Below are 21,199 nucleotides of genomic sequence, written 5' to 3' on the forward strand. Positions count from 1 at the left end.
ATAATCACAAGTACTGTCTACCAGGACCTTATAATAAATGAAGTCTGACTCCTTTTCCATAATCATCCCTCGTTCCCTAACTCCTTTCCAGAGGAGCGTGTCTTTCTAGACTTTTCTATGTACTTAAATACCTGAGTGTATCCAATGAAGGGTTGTATTCTTTCATGGCTTTTTAAACTAAATGACATATTTGTCATGCTGAGCTTTTCTGTTTTTTTTTTTTTACTCAACCATATGGCTTACAGATCACTCTTTATCAATTTATGTAGATTAAACTTATTCTCTGAAAAACACTGTACAAAATGCCTTACTATAGATAAAACTATGGTTTACTCCCTGTTGATGTAACTTTGAGGTCTTGTCCCAATTTTGTGTCATCCTAGTGTGCAGAAACAATCCTGTAAATTACCCATGCTTACATTTAAGAATTTATTTCTCAAGGATAGGCAGACTCCTAGAAGTTGAATTTCCGGCTTATAGGGTAGTGAACATTTTCTTTGAATTGATGCAGCTAAGTTGGCTTCCTAAGTACAAAAACAAAAGTACAAAAGGTTGGTTTTTAATTGTTGGCATTTAAATTCATTACTGTAAAAAATAAGTGACAATGACTGCTAAAAGTCTTTTAGAAATGATGTCATTAATTATTTATGTTTTCAAGTAAATCCATCTGTTAATCCAGTACTTGATCTTTGCTTTGTTAATACTTTTATATTTTTGTTTTCTGGGATTTTAGGGTCCAACTGGTGTTCCAGGATTTCCAGGTTTGGATGGCATACCTGTAAGTGTCCCTCAATTTTCTCCATTTTTTAAAAAATGAAGCTCACCAAAGCCCTTAAAATCACATGATACATACATATATATTTACATGACAAACTCTTCTTTATTTTCTCCTGATAGTGAAAGGCAAGGTGCTTGCATTCCAATTTTGTGTAATAACCTGGGGACTAAAAGACTTTACTTGAAAAGCGAGGTTTTCAGACAGATTAGAGAAAAGCATTCCACAATATAAGCTATATATACCTGTCATGTTCTGGAAATAAATGTATACTCACAACACAAGTTTTTACTTGCTGGTTAGTTTTGACAGTAGAAGTGGGCTTAAAACTCTCACTTCTAATATGAAAATGAAATGAAAGAAGGAAGAGTTATTTCAGAAGCTTTATAATCTATTAGAGAGTATTTCTAAGGATTTTAAGGAAGATGCTCTCCTAAATTTCTCAGAATATTTTAAACTAAATTTTTCACCAGGGCTATATTAAAATGTATCTATATATTTTTACTATGCTACACAGTACTTGTGAGTGGGAAGGAAGTTTCATGAATTAAATAATACGTGATTCATAAATGCCATAATTTGGGTACCCATGTTGGGTAAACTTTGTGTTGCAGTATTCTTGCAAAAATGCTTCACGTACAATCTTGTTTCTTACAGGGGCACCCAGGGCCTCCTGGATCCAGAGGCAAGCCTGGCATGCATGGCTACAATGGCTCAAGAGGTGATCCAGGGTTTCCCGGAGAAAGAGGAGTTCCTGGACCAAGAGGCCCCCCAGTAAGACACCCCCCCCCCAGTTCATCCTAAAGGGAATCTTAAGTGAAGGGCTCTACAGCGGGCCCAAGCTTGATGTGCTCAAGAAACAGAATTAGTACAAGTGTGCCTGGAGCATGGTGAACAGATGGGGGTGGCTGGAGGCTGAGCACAGAGACGTGTGCAGGATCTCAAGCTCTTGGGCCTTGCAGACAGTGGGAAGAGGCTAGATTTTCTTTTCCAGGCCATGGGAAGGCACTGGAGGATGATCAGGAAGGAAGCAGTATGAGCTGATTGATGTTCCATTAAGATACTGTAGACTGCTGGGCAGAGAATGGATAGTAAGGGAAGGAGCAGGGAGGTCAGTTAGCAAAGCTTGTATTGTTTATCCTTCAGGGTCCACCGCAGATTTGTAAACCCTCTAGGTATTTCGAACAGCAAGGGATTTAATAGAGGGAATTTGGCACATATTGGAAAGCTGGGGCAGTGGAATGCAGGGGCCACTGGAAGACTACCATTTCAAAGGCTCACACTTAGCTGAGATTCACAAGTCAGGAGGCTGCTCCTTGGCATAACCACTGCCTCCCACCCCATGTTGAGACACCAGCAAACAAACACTCAAGCTCCTAACCTTCCCTGCTTGGTAGTAACAACAGTTCCAGGAAGAGGATGTCTTCCTCACTCCTGCCTTCCGTATCTTATAAGTACTTCTTCTGGATGGACCATAGGTCACATCCAGCTACAAAGGGGTCTGGGAAATGTAGTTTTAGCTTTCTCATCCCCATAATGCAGTAAGATAAATGGAAGGCATTTGGAATGGATGTTCAGAAACAGTTCACAATATCTAACACTTGAGGAAAGTTTACTGCTTTTAGGTATTTTTTAATTTTAAATTTTGGACCTTTATTTAAACATATCTTAGCAAGCACTACTCTTTCCTCTACCCCTGATATTCTCTTTCTGTCTCTTTACCTTTTTCTCACATAAAGACTGGAGGTGATTTGCCCTTTTAAAACTGATTTTCTATGACTTTTTCAACCTTTCCACTTCCCTAAAAATACCATTTCCCAAGATTCCTGCTAGAAAGTTTTCCTATCACCACCATAATCATCCTCCTTTCTCCTCATGAGTTTTCCATGTGCTCCCAATTCTAGGAGAACTGATTAGAATATAGAACTGAGAAACAATTTCTGTATTCACATCTTTCTTTAGTACCAGTAGGAACAACAGCTGTCTTCTGTAGTTCAGCTTCTCAGCCACCTTTTGTTTTCAAACTCAACCATTTGAAGGCGCAAGCATGGTCTGGTGAATGCATGTTTCTTCAGATCTTCAGATTGGATCAAACCCCAATCTGCTGAGTGTCCATGAATGTTCAGAAGAGGAATTCTCGATTTTGGCTTTCACAAAGCATGCGTAGTGACCACAGTACAGAAGTGTGTCGTCATCGTGGTTTTGCAAAGCAGCTTTCTTACCCTTGACCCATTTCATTTATCGTCAGTCCTCACTCTGCCCAGTAGTGTGAGATGTTAAGAATGGCCGTGCCTGCTGACGCCAGCAACTTTAACATCCAATGGGAAAAATGAAAGTTGTTCCATGACCTTCAATACATCTTGTTAAAATATTAAAAACTCTCTTAATGTTTAGTTAGCAATACATAAAGTAAAAACCAAACATTGATTTAGTACATTGCCATTTAAAATGTACACATTGAGAATCGAAGTGTTTCAGTTCTTTGTAAAAACCTATCAAGAGTGTTTTGAACCATGCCTTCCTCTCTCCCCATGTAACATATGATATAAAGTGAATACCTTTTCTGGGGTTTGGTGAGTTGTCTTACTCTTTTCTGGGTTTGGATCTGCTTCTAGTGGTACGAACCGAATTGAAGAGTCCTTTCACCACTAAGGTCTTCTGCCTGTGCCATTTCCTCTGGCAATCTTCAACCTCTTTGTCTCAGCCATTTATTTCCCTTTGTAGTGTTGATAACTGTGTCTTCATGGAGTCCCTCTGGCTCAAGAGTCTCCACATTCCTGTGATCGCTCAGTTATTTCTTCTATAACTCTACAGATGTTCTGTTGGAATTTGTCCGCCAGCTTTATCATTTTTCATTTCTTCACTTCACTTTCATCTTTGATGCCCAACTGCCTCTTCCAGTGGGGTCATTTTCATGAAATATCATTTGGGTTGATCACTGGGAGATAAGGAGGCAACACAAGTACATTCTTTGCTAGTGTGTATGTGTGTGTGTGTGCATGTGTGTGTGTGTGTGTGTGTGTGTGTGCACGTGCCCGTGCATGCTAAAAGGTGTACAATGACCAATCACTGACAGACTGAAAGGGATGTGGGACTAAGAGTCATGATTTGCACCTGTTACTTACAGAGGTTTATGGACCAATGAACTAGCAGCAGTTTCCGACTAGTTGGTCAACATGCAGTTAGTTGGTCAATAAGGTGGTAACTGAAATTTGAACCGTTTTGTTGGAGGATTGGTGCTATTGAACTTAACTGTGGAACTAAAATGTGTGCATATCGGAACTGTGTGAAGCAGGGACCGTCTGTATAGGCCAATCTGATTCCTTAAGGAAAGTGGTGGCTGTAACTTACCATAAAAGCCTGAAGTATCACCCACTGGAAGCGAGGTCAGAACTTTTCTAGGAGGGATTAACTTTGAAATCTGCATGTCCTTTGTAGGAGCTTGATATATGGTAGAATTCTTATGTGGTTACCAAATTAAGATATATTAAGATATTCAGTAGGAAAACTTTGGGATAAAAGAATACATTGAATTATTTTATTCACTTTTTAAAAATACTCTAAGTGAACTTGCATCCACCTACAGAAACGTTCTAAAAGGAAGATGTTATGTTTTTAAAAGTTAATCTTACAAAAGGATACAGAGGCTCTGTTTTGAATAGGACAACTGAAATGGATACAATCGTTAAAAAACTATCTCTGGCACCCAATTATTAACTGACAATTGCAAAATTGTTTGCTTTTTTGTAATTGTAAGAATATCTTTGCATCATTATGTTTGAGGGAAAATGCAATTTTCCTGCTGAATAATTAGTGAATGGCTATGTATATTATTATCTAATACACAGCCTGTATACATTATATATTTATATGATGTATATATACTGTAAATATATTAATAGATACTTTGTCTTTGGCTTAATAGACCTTAACTGAATGTTGAATAAATATGTATGAGAACCTTAGGATGATAGCAATAATGAAGAGAATAAAGAAATGTCCTCTAGTGAAACATGACCATAATGGTATTTTACTGGTGAGTAATATTTCATAAAAAAAGAAAATACTAAAATGGTAATATGCTTTTTCCCCTTCTTAAGTGAATATTTTACTTTCAGGGTCTTCCTGGGGAATATGGAGAGAAAGGAAATTCCGTGTTCATTTTAGGTGCCATTAAAGGAATTCAGGTAAGTTTTATGATCATAGTGAGTTTAAAATCTTATTTTTCCACTAGGTAAGCCCATCCAGGAAACACATAGACATATCTCTTTTGAAATGTTCCTGAGCACACTGTTTTTAATCATTATCCTGACTCTCTTGATGGTATCATACTTCTTGTGTGAAGACATTTGGCTTTAATTGCTTTGGCTATAAAATTCTAGTACCTCCCAATCATTCTTGCAAAGTGCAACAGGGACATTTATTTCTGGGTTTCTCAATCTTGGCACTGCTGGCATCTGGGGTCACATAATCATTCATTGTGGGTGTCAACTCTGTGCATTCTAAGATGTTGAACAGCATCCATGGCCTCTACCCGTTAAATGCAGGTAGCATCCCCCCACCTAAATAATATCCTCAGATATACCAGATGTGCCCTTGGAAGAAAGATCACCCTAGATGAGAAGCACTGAGTTATTTGTAGTTAAAATGTTGTAATCTTAACACCTGCCATCCGGTATAAAAGGAATCACTGCTGTTGAACGTGAAAATTATGGAAACCTTACAGCACTGTCCTTGGTAAATTAAATGTTTTTGTGTTTTCATACACAATGGTATATAAACTTTCAGGAATAAACTCTTGAATGACCGTCTGTATCTCTAATATGAGTACCATGCATGAACTAAGCAGAAGATCAGTAGATGCAAATCAAGAAGGAAAATACAGTACATTTCCAAGACATGGCCATTTCTCTTAAGGAAGAATATTCTACAACACTTAGGTAAAACTTAAATTTCTTGTAGTAGACTCTAAGTTTCATGCCAACCAGGATAGGCACACCTGAGGGGTGATTCCATTCGTGAGCTCACAGTATTCATTTGTAGCCTCTGAGCCTATACACGCTTGTTACACAGCGACACTGTACTTTTGTTTATAGCTTAAATGACTATTAAGAGACTTAGTAAGAGGAAAGGCACTCTAGGAGCCAGTATAGTATACTGGAAGGAGTAAACTGATCCTTACCTACCACTGTGATTTTGAGCAACCCCCTTAACCTCTCTGAGCCTCAGTTTCCTTATTTGTGAAGGAAAATGAAAATACTGTCTACTGTCCTCTCAGTGCTGATGATCCGTTTTAATGGTTTTTTAAATGTTTATTTATATTTGAGAGAGAGACAGAGACAGAGCTGAGCAGGAAGGGCAGAGAGAGGGAGACACAGAATCCAAAGCAGGCTTCAGGCTCTGAGCTGTCAGCACAGAGCCCGATGTGGGGCTCAAACACACAAACTGCGAGATCATGACCTGAGCTGAAGTCAGATGCTTCACCAACTGAGCCACCCAGGCAACCCCCCCCGCATTGTAATAATTTATATTGCAGCACATTGTAAACTGTAATGCACTGTACAGTAGGAGTCATGATACGATTTGCAATAGTGTAAGAGAAAGAATGTGAGATAGAAGAGGAGATGGATATAGAGAATTCCTCATCTTAAAGAGAGATAGATGATAATAAAAATGGTTTCCAGATCAATAACCTTGGAGAAACAATATTTTTAAGAGCCCATAGCCACTTCACAGCCATTTGGATGGTTATTTTAAAACAAAACAAAACACTCTAAGGTGTCTGGGTGGTTCAGTCGATTAAGTGTCCTACTTTGGCTTAAGTCATGATCTCAAGTTAGACAGCTCTGCTGTTGGTGCAGAGCCTGCTTTGGATCCTAGGTGCCCCTCCTCCCCCCACTTCTCTCTGTCCTTCTCTGGATCACATTCTCTCCCTCTTGAAAATAAATAAAACTTTAAAGGAAACCCAGAAAATCTGAAGTGTTGATAATTATGGGGAGAAGTTGGAACTCTTATGTATGGCTGGTGGGACTGGAGAGTGTGTAGCTGTTCTGAAAAACAGTACGAAGGCTCCTCAAAAAATTAAATGTAGAATTACCTTATGATCCAGCAATTGCATTTCCAGCTGTATACCCAAAGGAAGTGAAAGCAGGGGCTCAAACAGATATTTGTACACCCATATTCCTACTCACTCAGGATAGCCTAAAGGTGGAAGCAATCCAAGGGCCCATTGTTGGATGAACGGATAAACAGAATGTGATCTCTACATACAATACGGTATTATTCAGCCTTAAAAAGGACAGGAATTCTGACACATGCAACAATGGGGATGAACCCTGAGGTCATTATGCTAAGTAAAGTAAGCCAGTCACAAAAGGACATACAATGTATGGTTTTCCTTATAATGAGGTTCCTAGAGTAGTCAGAGTCACAGAGACCAAGAGTAGCATGAATGGTGCCTGCCAGGAGCTGGGGGGAGGGGGGTGTATTGAATGGCTGCAGTTTCCATTGGGCAAGATGAGAAGTTCTAGAGATGGTTGCACAATAGTGTGAATATACTTAATGCCACAGAACTGTACTCTTAAAAATGGCTAAAATGTTAGCCGTTACCTTCTGTATACTTTATCATATATTATACATTAAAGATGAAGCCATATTCAAAAGAATAGAGACTCTTTGCATTTTTAAAGCATGTAGTCTCAGACTGACTGTCTTAAGCAGTTGGTCACCCCGAGGCAGGTCTGAGAGAACTTCCACACGAATTCCCAAACTCACTCGAGAGCGATCAAAAGGAGCAAGGTGTCCATTAAGGGAGGCAAATTCTGACAGTTAGACCAGAGAGAGTTAAACTGTGGTAAAATGGGACCATTGGATTGAGAATTTCGATTGTAAATGGAAAGATGAAAATCTCATCCTGACACCGTGTCATCACGACCCCAGCAACCTTTGCCTGGTTTTGGCTGAGTCGAAGCAGGACTCCAGGCCTGGGAATGGACACAGAAAGTTCTCTTGGGAGAGCCCCCCATGGTGGTCTTGTCAACGGTGAAAAATTGAGCAGTCTGCACAGACAGCCCAGATAACTCCCATGAGTTTTCCTCCCTTCGCGTCACGTGTGTTTGGGGGAAGTGGTGCGGCTCTTCTAAAGCAATGCGACGTTACCATTGCAGGGCGACAGAGGGGCCCCAGGACCTCCCGGCTTGCCGGTAAGTCTCCCCGGCCGGCGGGCCGAGTGCTTCTCCTTGCTCCTCACACCCTTTGTATCCTGGCAGGACAGGCTGCATAATTTTCAGGCCCACCCGCTGCAAAGTGAAAGCGTAGGTCCCTTGTTAAAAAATGATTAAGAATTTCATGGCGGTGACACCAGAGTGTTGTATCAAGCGTGAGCCCCCGTGTGACCACATAGGTCCCAGGCCCGCGAACGATCCTGGAGGCCCACCGAGCTGCCGCTTACGTCCCTCTTCTATTTTTTTAATGATCATTTGGCATTACTCAGGGGCATATTTGGGAAGGTGAATGTCCCTCTAGACTACCTAAATAATACGTGTCAAGTGCAAATGACTTTGCTCTATACCATTCCGCCCGCTCAGTAACTGTGCATTGCATTCAGTGTTGTGCCCCATCTTTATCTCCCTGAAGTTTGTAAATCAATGATTGTATTAGTTTTTGCAGTTAATCATTCAGTGTCCACAAGATTAAAATGGACACCAATTGTGCCTCCAAATGATTGACCTGTTATTTTGCTTGGCAACTTCTGGCTGTAGACAGGATTGTGTTCCCACATTGCTTTCCTCACTGCCCCCAAATCTCAGTCTGACGTAACCAGTGAGATACCTTCATGTCAGTGTCAAAATAAATACCAGTTTTTTATCTTCTGGAGACAAATGATTGCTTGTACACTCGCAAATAATTTGACACGGGCTGAGTTGGTGGGAGAACAGAGAGTCTCTCCCCACACTTCTAGGAATGCACAGCTATAGCCCTTCCTTGTGAATGTATGTAGAATTATGCTATAAAGTACATGGCACCGAAAATTGTTTGTGACTGAATCACCTTAATCCTGAATTGGGGGCACTTCTATTCACTTTGATCCGATAGGGCATGTCTTAAAAATATATTAAAGAGTATAAATACATTCATAGTGTAATATACATTATTATTAGCTAATATGAATATTTTATTATTTTTATTTTTTTTAATGTTTTATTTATTTCTGAGAGAGAGACAGCGTGAGCAAGGGAGGGTCAGAGAGAGAGGGAGTCACAGACTCCGAAACAGGCTACAGGCTCTGAGCTAGCTGTCAGCACAGAGCCCGACGCGGGGCTCGAACCCATGAACCATGAAATCATGACCTGAGCCGAAGTCGGACGCTTAACCGACTGAGCCACCCAGGCGCCCCTAGTATGAATATTTTAAAAAGCATCTTGATGTATATAATGTTATAACATATGTAGAATTTAGGAGTAGCTGGTAATAAGTTTTCTTTGTTCTCTACTTTTACCATTACGAGATTTATGTATAAACAAGTAGATGGATCTCTGGGTCTTAATTTAATCCTCAATGTAAGAGTTGGTCACACCTGTCAGACTGTTGCTGTCATGTAGCTATGTAGCTCTGTGACCCCTGCCTTTTTAAAATATTTATTTTTGAGAAAGAGAGCATGCACATGTGTGCACACACATGCATGGTTCACGGGCCGAGAGAGAGGGAGACACAGAATCTGAAGCAGGTTCCAGGCTCTGAGCTGTCAGCACAGAACCCAACACAGAGCTTTTAATTTACAAGCCGTGAGATCATGATCTGAGCCAAAGCTGGATGCTTAACCAACTGAGCACCCCTAGGCGCCCCGCTCTGTGACCTTTTAATGGCATGTCAGCTGCTGTGAGCTATCCCTGCTATAGGGCAGATGTGTCTGGGACTGTGATTTCTTTGGACGTTTTTAATCCACCTTGGATTACATGCAGCTCTTGCTGTGAACCATGATTTTGAATTTGGGTAACTAATGCACTGATTCCTCTCATGTTTAGGGACCCAGGGGTGCAAGGGGACCAGCGGGCCCAATGGGACATCCGGGCGACCCTGGGTTAGCGGTAAGTACAGCTCTGCTCATTCTGGCCCTGAAAAACCCAGACTGGATGTTTAAATCAAGCAAAAGAAAACAAAACAAAACAAAAGGCAAATTGCAGCCTTGGGTTGGGCAGGCACAAGTGGGCTGTTTGAGAAGTTACCACCAGATGAATCTGCATTACCCAGCCTCTCCCCCGCCCCCCAAGTGTGAGTTTGTTTTGAAGCAGGGATCCTTGGGAAACAAGCCATAAGAGGAAACAGCCAGCGGGGTTTTAAAGTTTGGGGGTTTCCTTGAGAACTTGTTTGGAGGTTCTAGCAGGGCAGCGCAGCTATTCATATACCCTTGACGGAAGAACGGTCCTCCTCTATCGGGGAAGGTCATCCTCTTTGACCAAGCGCGCAGCTTTGGGAGGGATGCACATGGAGCGGTGAGGGAGGAAGTGGACACCCGCCTAGCCAGCCAGATCAGCCGAATCAACCTTGGCGATCAATGGGGTGACAGATGTCACAGCCAGATCGCCCTCACATCCAAGTTCGGGGGTTTCCTAAAGAGCACCTTGAGGGAGCCCAACGCAGACACATGGTGATTTCTGTGACTGATACTTGACTTGTGCATTTTTGCCATTGATTTAGGGTGCTCCGGGCCATCCTGGGAGACCAGGCTTGAAGGTGGGTGGTCACGAGGAAGGTACGAATGGAGACTGTCTTTGTATAATGAGATAAGTGACCACAGAGACTTGTCAGAATTATGTCTTTTTCTTATTAGACTTAGACTTCCCCAAATGTTTAATAAGCTTCAATTAATTGCTTAACCAGAAGTCTTACTTGCTTATAATTACCTTTTAAATATTCAAAAGCAATTACTCTTTTTTTTTTTTTTTTTTTTTTGTTCTTTTCTTTCCCAGGGTAATCCTGGCGTGGGAGTGAAGGGGCAAATGGGAGACCCGGTAAGAATCCCCTTTTGCACGGAGGAGCAGATGTTAAAACGTATGTGCTGCCGGGGGCAGAGGGCTATTCTGATTATCACTTAAATCGTGTTGATTATCCAGTCACTGCCCAATTTTATGGCTCAGATGCTTTTTTTCCTGAATTATTACGGCACCATTGCCCTTGACTGTAAAATGACAGTCCCAACAAAATTTACCACTAAAGTCAAGTTAATGTATATGACACATTTTACCCCAGCAAAGAGAGTGACGTTTCTGAGAATTTAGTATATCCAGCGTAATAGTTTAATTACTGATTTGCTTGGCTTAACTTCACAAATTTCCTCAGAATCCTTAACTCCACAGTTCAATAGAAATATAAACACCTAGAACCAAAAGCATTTAGCAACACAGCCTCCCACTCTCTCCTGCCTCACACCTGTCTTCACCATCCTTCACCCCTTCCTCCCTCACATCCCCAGTCCTTTCTCCTGAGGCATGAAACTTAGCAAAGATAAGCTTTAGAAAGGTATTTTAAGATGGAAGCTCATCTGGAAACAATCTGAATGTCTAACAGTTGGTAAGTGGCTCATTCCACAACTGTGAGCAAGTGGATACTGAGCGTCCGCTCTGCCAGGCTAAGATCATGCTGGATGAGGGGATTTAGCAAGACTGACCTGATCCCCGCCCTCAGGGAGTCCCAGTGTGGTTGGGTAAGTTACTGTATGGCTGTTTAACAAAATGACTCCATTGCCCAAAATAACCTGGAACACTTCATGATGCGCAGACATGCCTATGACATGATGGTGATCAGAAAGTACAGGTTACTAAAGTAAAAGGTCAATTAAAACAACACAACAAGAGTGCCTGGGTGGCTCAGTCCGTAAAGCGCCCGACTTGGGTTCAGGTAATGATCTCAGAGTCTGTGGGTTTGAGCCCCGCATGGGGCTCTGTGCTGACAGCACGGAGTCTGCTTCAGATTCTGTGTCTCCCTCTCTCTTTCTGCCCTCCCCCTCCATGCTCTGTCTCTCTCTCAAAAATAAATAAACCTATGGGGTGCCTAGGTGGCTTAGTTGGTTAAGCGTCCGACTTTCGCTTAGGTCATGATCTCACGGTTCGTGGGTTCGAGCCCTGCGTCGGGCTCTGTGCTGACTGCCAGCTCAGAGCCTGGAGCCGGTTTCAGTCTGTGACTCCCTCTCTCTCTGACCCTCCCCTGCTCACGCAGTCTCTCTGTCTCCTAGAAATAAATAAACATTAAAAATAAAAAATAAAAATAAACCTTAAAATAAGAATAAGCCTGGTTATATTTACCAATATGTGTTACTCCCTTGCTTATGTATTGTTTAGACATTTGTTCAATCATTCATGCACAGAACATAAATGCTTCAGAGCAGCTGCTGTAATAACACTGTTAAGTACTGGGTACACCCAGAAAAATAAGCCGAGGTCCCTAATATGATTCTTCTATAGTTTCCAAGTGTAGGTAGGGATTGAAGTATTGGCTCCCTTATTTCATTTAAATTGGAAATAGTGTTCTTCTTCTCCAAACCCAACAAAAATATTAATGGCTTAATAGTTACATATTTGAGAATCTTCTCTGTTCCACTCAGTATAGTAAGTACTAAGCATTTTAAGTGCATTATCTAATACTTAGAAGTAGACAGCATTATAACTAACCCCCATTTCACAGAGAAGGGAGGTGAGATTCAGAGGAATCAAGGAAACAACGGCTAGGTAGGAGATTTTAAGGAACTTGTCCAAAATGACAGTCAGTAAGGGCCTAGTTTGCAGACCTAGGTGACTAGCTCTATCACCTGCTACTAACTATGTCTAAGTGAGAATAATAGAAATATTCAGACAAGTGACCAAAAAAACAATTATCTGCTAATAAAGGTGAGAATTTTTGGTTATATTATGGCAAACCCAATTCAAGGGACATTTTATTCCCAAGAGAATAACATTTCTAATGTCATAAATGACAACTCTTGGCTAATTATTTTATACAGAGATTTTAAACATAGTGTAGAAAACAAATTAGAAATAACTTAAATCTAACTAGAGTAGGATGGCTTAATAAATAATAGTATATCTTATGATCTATTATTGTATAGACACTAAAAATAAGGTTTTTGAAGAATTTGTAGTAAAACTGGAAAATGTGCAAAAAATAGTATTCCAAAAGAAAAATATAAAAATATTTTAAAACTTAAAACTTTAACAAAATATAATAATATAAACCATATTGTGTATTTTAAATTGTTTTTATATTTTGTATAGCATTTTGATTATATTATATTTTAAGTTGTATATAATGCATCATTTGATCACATACATGTATCATGTATATACATAGTTACATTATTCATATACAGATATGTGTATAGATACATACACCCAAGCAGACACACCACAAAGAACTAAACCAAAGTTTTAATAGAGATCTCTGATAAAAGGATTATGAATCACTTATCCTTTTAAAATTTAGTTTTTTAATATTAATTTTATTTTGATTTTGACTTTGATTTTAAGTAGGCCCCATGCCCAGCATGGAGCCCAACATAGGGCTTGAACTCACGAACCTGAGATCAAGACCTGAACTGGGATTGACTGAGCCACTGAGCCACCCACGTGCCCCTAGTTTCTTTGTTTTTTCATTTTTGTTTCTTTTTTTTAAATTTTATTTCAAACGATAAGTATTATTACTTAATGAAAAACAATAAATACTTTAAATTGCATGATGTATTTGCCATGATTTTTATTTTAAGTTCATGGCACACAAGATTGTATGCAATATATCACCATACATGGGTTAAAATCTTTATTTCAAACTTTATTTCAAAATAAAGTTAATATGAAATTCCAATTATCTTGATTTTTTTTTAAGGGTGAAGTTGGCCAGGAGGGTTCTCCTGGACCCACCTTACTGGTACAGCCACCTGATTCCTGCCTGTATAAAGGAGAAAAGGTAATTCCCAATCCATATGTGGCCTTGATCGAGTAGAAACAGTCAGTCTTTTCTGAACATGTACCCGTGCAAGCAAACTGCTGAGCGCCTACGGGCATCCATGTAGCAACCTTAGCAGGATGGCTACTGTTATTAACCCCATTGTACAGACTTCGAAAATGAGGCTTGGAAAAATTACTGGTGTTCTCAAGTTTATTCAGGTGCTGCATCACAGACCTAGTGTGGGCTGCTAAATTGTGACGTGTCCTCTGGAATATAGTGCCCCACTGATACTGTCTTGATACACTGGCCAAAAGGGCCTTTGGGTGTCCAGTTGTCCTTGAGATATTACATATGGGCTTGACGTTTTGATAATTGACAAGGCAACGAGTATGAAGAACTGGACACATAATAGACGCTTGGCAAATATCACTTCCTCCGTCAACCTGCGATGCCGAGGTTACAGATGCCACACACAGATTCTGTTGTCAGTTTTTAATGACTGGGTTAAATTTCACTGATGTGCTCAAAATGAGCCACTCCTCTCCATGGCTGCATTCCCAGCTTGCATCTGATGCCCCGGTCCCGTGGCGGTCATGTCCCCTGCGCCCCACGACACTGCACCTCTCACACAGAGCTGGTCTGAATAGTGGCAGGTTTAGAAGCGCCCCTGGACCTTACTTGCTCACTAGCGACCGTTGAAGAGTAATCCTTTATTTTGAAAATTAGTGAAATGGCTGTTGGAAGAGGTAATTTCTGAAAGAGATGGAATTCAGTATGTTTTAAATAATAAGAATAAGCCAGATAATAGTCATTGTGATTTTTAGGGCATAAAAGGAATGCCTGGTATAACCGGACCTCCAGGACCACCGGGACCCAAGGTAATTCATTGAAATAGCTTTTTTTATTTGCATGATATGCTATATTATTTAAATTTTTTTTGCATGGGTCTTTATCATTGCTGTAAATGCTAATGTACATTACTAGAAGTTTTCACTATTTTATCATAATCTTGTAGGACATCTATCCTAACGTACTTGTTTCCTTTAAGCCACTGACAATAATTTTTAAATCTCATTTTGCTTTTGAATGCCATGTTGCTGAAATATTGCTGCTTGAATGCCTCTGAATGTTGTCATGTCTTGAAGGGAGAACCTGGATTTGGGGCCAAAGGAGAGAAGGGGATCCCTGGGTTCTCAGGACCTCGGGTAAGGCTTGTCCACGCCATCCCTGCTGCCCCTAATGTCAGTGAGTTGGCTTTCTCTGGAATCTTTTTACAAAACTAGATCAGTATTTCTAAGAACTCAAAAGAGGAGGTTTTCTCAAACAGGAACGATGTATTTTGGGGAAGAATGATGTAATAGCGACGTGTCCCAACAAAACATCCCTTCCGTTGACATCATTTAGATAAACCAGGCAAGCAGGAGATAGAATTGGTGGGAAGGAACAAGATGGTGGCATTTCCTGTGTGGTTCAATGCCCGTGTGAATAGCAGCTTGGAACTGTTCGTTAAAGCCTATTTGATAAACGAGGGTACTGATCTATGGGCAGTAGCTACAAAAAAAATATAGCATCAGCCCTCAAGCATCACTACCCATGCCACCAATGGGATAAACACTGATGGAGTTACTGTGGGAGCCAGATCCCCTGTGGGCAAGGGCATTGAGCTTATCTGGTCCCAGACTCCATAGCTAATGGGACAACATTGGCTTCCATGATAATTTTTATTGCTGATAATGCACAGAATACCTATTAATCTCTAGACAAATTATATTACAATGATTCCAAAGAAATTTAGCCCAGAGCAAGCATTAGACTAAGTAAGTTAAAACACAATAACAACAACAAAAATATGTTCTAAATTTAAGACACTGACAAGGACATGCATTTTTAAAATTTTTTAAATTTTTTTTATTTTTTCCTTAAATAGTTTATTGTCAGGTTGGTTTACATATAACACCCAGTGCTCATCCCAACAAGGACATGCATTTTTAAAATAAAATTAAAGATCAGTTAAAATAGCAAATGTTATAAAGAAACAATCTATTTTATACATATTTCCTTTTATTTGGCTACCTTTGGAGACAAGATTGAATGTCCGTAAAGCAGTTTCATAAGGTGAGAAATAATGCATTGAACTAGTTCGATCACTTTGATTTAATTCTGCTTGTGTTGATTTTTGTGAATTTATTAGGGTGATCCTGGTTCCTATGGATTGCCAGGTTTTCCAGGATTAAAGGTAAATGTACACAATTATAGAGATGATAAGTACATTTCCATTCATAAATATGTTTCAGTGTTATTCAGAAGTTGTATTAGGGCATGTAAGTATGTACTCAGTAATTGGAAAAGGAGACACATTTATTTTATGAACTGCATGATCTAGCTGGAGGTGTAAAACCTAACTTCCAAAACTATCTGAAGCAATCGAAAAGCGGTGTTAAGACTGCACAGAATCTCAGTGAGCATGTGTCGTCCAGATTAAACAAGAGTGAGATAATTTGTCACCTAGTCACATTTTTTAAATTTATTAAAAAATTTTAGTGTTTATTTATTTTTGAGAGAGAGAGAGAGAGAAAGAGAAAGAAAGAGAGAGAGAGTGAGCAGGGGAGGGGCAGAGAGACAGAGGGAGACACAGAATCTGAAACAGGCTCCAGGCTCTGAGCTGTCAGCACAGAGCCCGACGTGGGGCTCAAACTCATGAATCGTGAGATCATGACCTGAGCCAAAGTCAGACATTTAATCTACTGAGCCACCCAGGTGCCCCTCATATTTTTTTTTTTTTAAAAAGGCATGTTTGTGGTTATTTGTAGGGGGAACCAGGACTGTTTGGAGATCCTGGATCATTTGGATTTCTTGGCCCAAAGGTAAAAAAAAACAAAAAAAAAAACACAGGCTTATTTGAGGATAACGTGATAAAATTCTATATCCCTTATGTTAACTAATTTAGTTTAAAAAAATATTTGAAAGAATCATTGAGAAACATAACTTTGGAAAGTGACAGAGTTAATTGTGTATATATATTTTTCAACACATGTTGTAAATGATTATATTTTACATTTGAGAAATGAACCTTTTGAAGGTGAATAATAATGAAAGTTTCAAAAATTCCATGGGGATCAGCTAGTATCCCAGTTAAAATAGAGGGAGTTGTGGAGAGCTCTCTGCTTTCACCACTGCATTTTTTCTTTTCTTTGCACCTCTGTGACTCACATCCAGCACTGCTCAGGACAAGCATAAGGGAGCCCCAGTATTTGCTGTTCAGATAAGATGTAGATTCAGATTTTATAGGTGAATAGACTATTTATCCCCCAGAGTGCCAAGTTCGACGTGAATGCTCATAATATATCTAAGAAACTTCCTGGTTTCAGAGGTATCTAACTTATGGGCATGAAAAAAAATTTTTGGAGTTATTTTTTTTCCTTTTGTGAGAGTTTTGCCTGTAGGTCACTTCCTTCTGCTTGTAGGTAGAGGTTGGTGCTTTTGTTATTCCCAGAGCTCTATGCTCCATTCTTTTTCTGGTCAGCCCATAAGCTTAATTTCTCATATGAAGGCACTCTTGGTCCCTCTAAGATTTAGTTACAGGCGACATGAGAAAAATATTAATATTTCTAAGAAAAGCATATGAATGACTGATTTCAGGGGGACCCTGGAGATCGCGGGTACCCAGGACCACCGGGTGTTTTGGTAACTCCATCTCTTCCACTCAAAGGTTTGTGTTTAGCTTGGTTCCACCATAAGTTATTAGGAAATGGGATTTGAGTGGCCCTGACAGAAGGGTCTGGCTCAGTATTTTTGTATTTGGCACGCTTGGCATGGTAAATCCATTGATTTTAGCAAGAATATGTAATTTACAAGAGCAGGTCAACAAGTCCATCTGGGCCATCTCTGTTAGCATAAGACTCCAAATATTATTTTTTAGTATGTCACCTTTCCAATTTTAATCGCTAAAATATGTTTCCAAACCATCTAAGACCTACCAAGATGCTCCCTCCAAGAAAAAAGTGACCCATGTCAGTGAGAAAGATGGTGCTGCTCAAAGTTCATGTGTTTGCAGAGAAGGGATCTAAGATTCTGCATTTTTTAAAATGTTTTATTTATTTCTAGGAGAGAGAGAGAGAGACAGCGTGAGCAGGGGAGGGTCAGAGAGAGAGGGAGTCACAGACTCTGAAACAGGCTCCAGGCTCTGAGCTGGCAGTCAGCACAGAGCCCGACGCAGGGCTTGAACCCACGAACCACGAGATCATGACCTAAGTGAAAGTCGGACGCTTAACCGACTAAGCCACCCAGGCACCCCAAGATTCTGCATTTTTTAAAGTTTATTTATTTATTTTGAGAGAGAGAGAGAGCTTAAGCACAAGCCTGAGTGGAGGAGGGGCAGAGAGAGATGGAGAGAGAGAGAATCCCAAGCAGGCTCCGCACAATCAGCATGGAGCGCAACACGGGGCTCGATCTCATGAACTGTGAGATCATGACCTGAATCAAAATCGAGAGTCGGATCCTCAATCGACTGAGCCCCTCAAACATTCCTAAGACCCTGCATTTCTAAATGTGGCAAGAAGTTGCAAGAAGAATCTTTTAGTTATACTCAACCAAGTCTCATGATAAGTAATCATGTGTGAATTTTAAAATGCATATATACGTTTATTACATTGACACATGTTGTTGTTTTGGGCAGGCCCCCCTGGGGATCCGGGGCATCCTGGCCGCCACGGAGAAACGGGGTCTATTGGACCACCCGGTCCACCTGGTCCGTCAGGACCGCCAGGGGAATCCTGTGCAGGTAGAAATCCACCGGCCTTTGCATGCCTACATCCTCATCCTCACTGGAGGTCCTCAACTCTAACTGACACTGAGGCCAACTAGGAGCATCTCAACTGATGGCCAGCCCAACCCAGATCAAGAATGTTGGTCACTCTGGAGCATGGACTACGCATCTGCCATTATAAAGTCACCTCTTATTTCTAATGTACAGCATGGCTTAAGAACCACTGAACTCACACCAATTAATGGCTTACTTGGAAGAAATCCAGGTTCTTTGGCTGTACTTTAGAAATAGTCAGCATCTTGAGGGTGTGGTGAGGACTCTGTGTGTATACGAGGCATCCCGCAAGATTGTCACAGGCAAATAAGATTTGGAAACCGGTTCGAGGCTCAAAGTGCTTTTTCAGTCTTTCCATCCTCTTCGAAAGGCTCTCCCTGTTGACATCTATTCGTTAAAATCAAGTTCCTCTTCATGAAAGATGGAAACACAAATTATGAATTAAAAGATAAAACTGTGATTCAGCCTTTGTTTAAAAACCAAAACCAAAACAACAGTCCTCACCTCCTCCTCAAATCGTTAGCCCCTCCAAAACAAAACAAAGAAAACAAAACCTTACAGCTCATGGTAATAGTTGGGGACGTGCCCAGAAAAGAATCCTATTGATATAGGACTTTGAACTCCTTCAAGTGTGGTGCTGGTTAATATTCCCAAGTAAGATTAGGAATAGAAGTGTAGAGGAGATTTTCATTCTGGGAACTCAGGAGAACTCATTAAATGTGCAAGGAGAAAGTCTTGAAAAGATGTAATTTTACCTAGTCCATGTCTCTTGTTATATTTGCTGAGAAGGAGCGAGAAGTTTCCTGACATTCATCTGTTAACTACAAAGTTCTCTAATCTTCTACGAATCTAGTTTCTACTTTGTAGGATCTGATAACCTTAAAGGTAGCTAAGTTGTGTTCAGTTAATTTAATCTGTAGATACCATAGTCTTGGCTTCATTGACCCCAGACTATATAAGTCGTGTAGAGATTACTCAGTTGGTCAGGAATTATTAGCCTCTGGTCTTAGATTTCTTCTTTGGGGCTTATTGATAATGGTATAGTAGCCCTAACAGATTGAAATCAAAACCCAGTGGGAGTAAGCAACACATCTCTCTAGAAGATTGAAAGCTGAATATAACAGAAAGGCTCTTAATTCCACAAGATTTTTAAAAAAGAATTAACCCCAGTGGCTTTCAAGTCTTGACTACAATCTATTATAAAAAAATATATTTTGTATTATATTGCATTTACATTACATTGAACAATATATGTATCCATATATATGATTAAAACACAAATTTCACAAGATAAATACCTTTTTGGACATGATGTATTCCATTTTCTATGCCACTCTTTTGTTTTGAAAAAAAATTTTTAAATGCTAGCCACAACTTCGTGCTACAGGTCTGTCCAGTGACCATGGAGGCTTGGAGACAAGTCCTAGGAATGACATGAAGCCAAGCTGACAGCCATGTCCACAGGGGCACATTTCATTTAAGTACACCAATATTCATAGTCTTTGCTATACATATCCTATTTTATAATCATCTAAAATATTTACCATGAGATAAGCAGGATTTTGGAGTCAGATACCTGTGACTGAGTCCCAGCCTTGCCACTTAGTGTCGTGGCAACTATCTGAGATAGTTATGTGTTTACACTGTGGACTAAAAACATTCCAGGTTCTACTGCATACAAGCTGTGTGATCTTAAGCATTTAACTAAACCTCTCTGTGCCTCAGTTTTCTCACCTTTAGAGTGCAGTTCTTGTTAGGGTTGAAGGAAGTAATGCATATACAGTTCTTAGAATGCCATTAGCCACGTTGGCTATTATGGGTCTAAATTTCTGTGCCTTATTTATAAGGCACAAACTTTGCAAGATTGTTTGAGTAGTAAGGATAATGTTTGAAAATATATGCAAAGCCCCAGCATATATGCACACAGTAATGAATGCCACTAATTTAGCTACCGTGCTACTTACTGATTACTGACAGAGTTTCTGTTGTCTTTTGCTGAATGAATTACCCAAAACCTAGTGGCTTAAAACAACAATCAGTATATTACACCTCGCTCTGTGGCTCAAGAATTCAGGAAGGACTAAGCTGAGCAATTCTAGATTGGGATGTTCATAGCCGTCCTTTGGCTGCTACGGGCCCATGAGGACTGCCTGGACATCTCTGTCCTCTGTCTTTGCTATAGTTTCATGGCCTTCTGTCTGGCTCTGTGCTTATTTAGGCTTCCTGATAGCATGGTGGCGTCAGAGCAGTGATATGGCTTCTATGGTGGCTCAGGATTCCAACCCCAAGCATTTCAGCTCACAACGCAGAAGCTGAATCATCTTTAATTACCTAGCCATGGTTTTTATATACAGTGTCACTCCTGCTGTATGTTGTTAGTCCAGATAATCATAAGAGACCATCACATTCAAGGGGAGAAGAACAAGAGTGTGAGGGGATGAGAGCTACCATGGCAGCCATCTTTGGAAACTCTAATCTTCCACAGAGAGATTCATGCTCGGGAAGAAGACGCTATGAGAAATGGTCACTCTCACAGGAAGGCTGGCAGCCATGTTTAGCCAAAGCCCCCAGGAAGGGAGGCAGATGTCATGAGAAACTAGGATTTAGCTTTTACTCACTTTGACCCCTGAGCACACTGAACATCTCAATATCCGTTGAGTGTGTGCAAT

The 21,199-nt window shown here is 40.3% G+C and overlaps 1 protein-coding gene across 1 annotated transcript in view; it reads left to right on the forward strand.

Moving 5' to 3' along the window:
* COL4A4 (collagen type IV alpha 4 chain) overlaps nucleotides 1-21,199 on the forward strand; it is a 114,596-nt gene that overhangs the window by 28,479 nt on the left and 64,918 nt on the right. The window contains exons 5-18 of the mRNA XM_039257625.1: nucleotides 734-778; nucleotides 1,433-1,549; nucleotides 4,894-4,962; nucleotides 7,942-7,977; nucleotides 9,799-9,861; nucleotides 10,472-10,507; nucleotides 10,744-10,785; nucleotides 13,649-13,729; nucleotides 14,536-14,589; nucleotides 14,857-14,916; nucleotides 15,903-15,947; nucleotides 16,522-16,575; nucleotides 17,351-17,420; nucleotides 18,387-18,491. Coding sequence (XP_039113556.1) covers nucleotides 734-778; nucleotides 1,433-1,549; nucleotides 4,894-4,962; nucleotides 7,942-7,977; nucleotides 9,799-9,861; nucleotides 10,472-10,507; nucleotides 10,744-10,785; nucleotides 13,649-13,729; nucleotides 14,536-14,589; nucleotides 14,857-14,916; nucleotides 15,903-15,947; nucleotides 16,522-16,575; nucleotides 17,351-17,420; nucleotides 18,387-18,491 — 877 coding nt within the window. The remainder of the gene's footprint in view (nucleotides 1-733; nucleotides 779-1,432; nucleotides 1,550-4,893; nucleotides 4,963-7,941; nucleotides 7,978-9,798; nucleotides 9,862-10,471; nucleotides 10,508-10,743; nucleotides 10,786-13,648; nucleotides 13,730-14,535; nucleotides 14,590-14,856; nucleotides 14,917-15,902; nucleotides 15,948-16,521; nucleotides 16,576-17,350; nucleotides 17,421-18,386; nucleotides 18,492-21,199) is intronic.

Source organism: Hyaena hyaena, unplaced genomic scaffold, assembly GCF_003009895.1.
Source record: "Hyaena hyaena isolate Hyena2069 unplaced genomic scaffold, ASM300989v1 scaffold_628, whole genome shotgun sequence".
NCBI classification, from domain to species: Eukaryota; Metazoa; Chordata; class Mammalia; order Carnivora; family Hyaenidae; genus Hyaena; species Hyaena hyaena.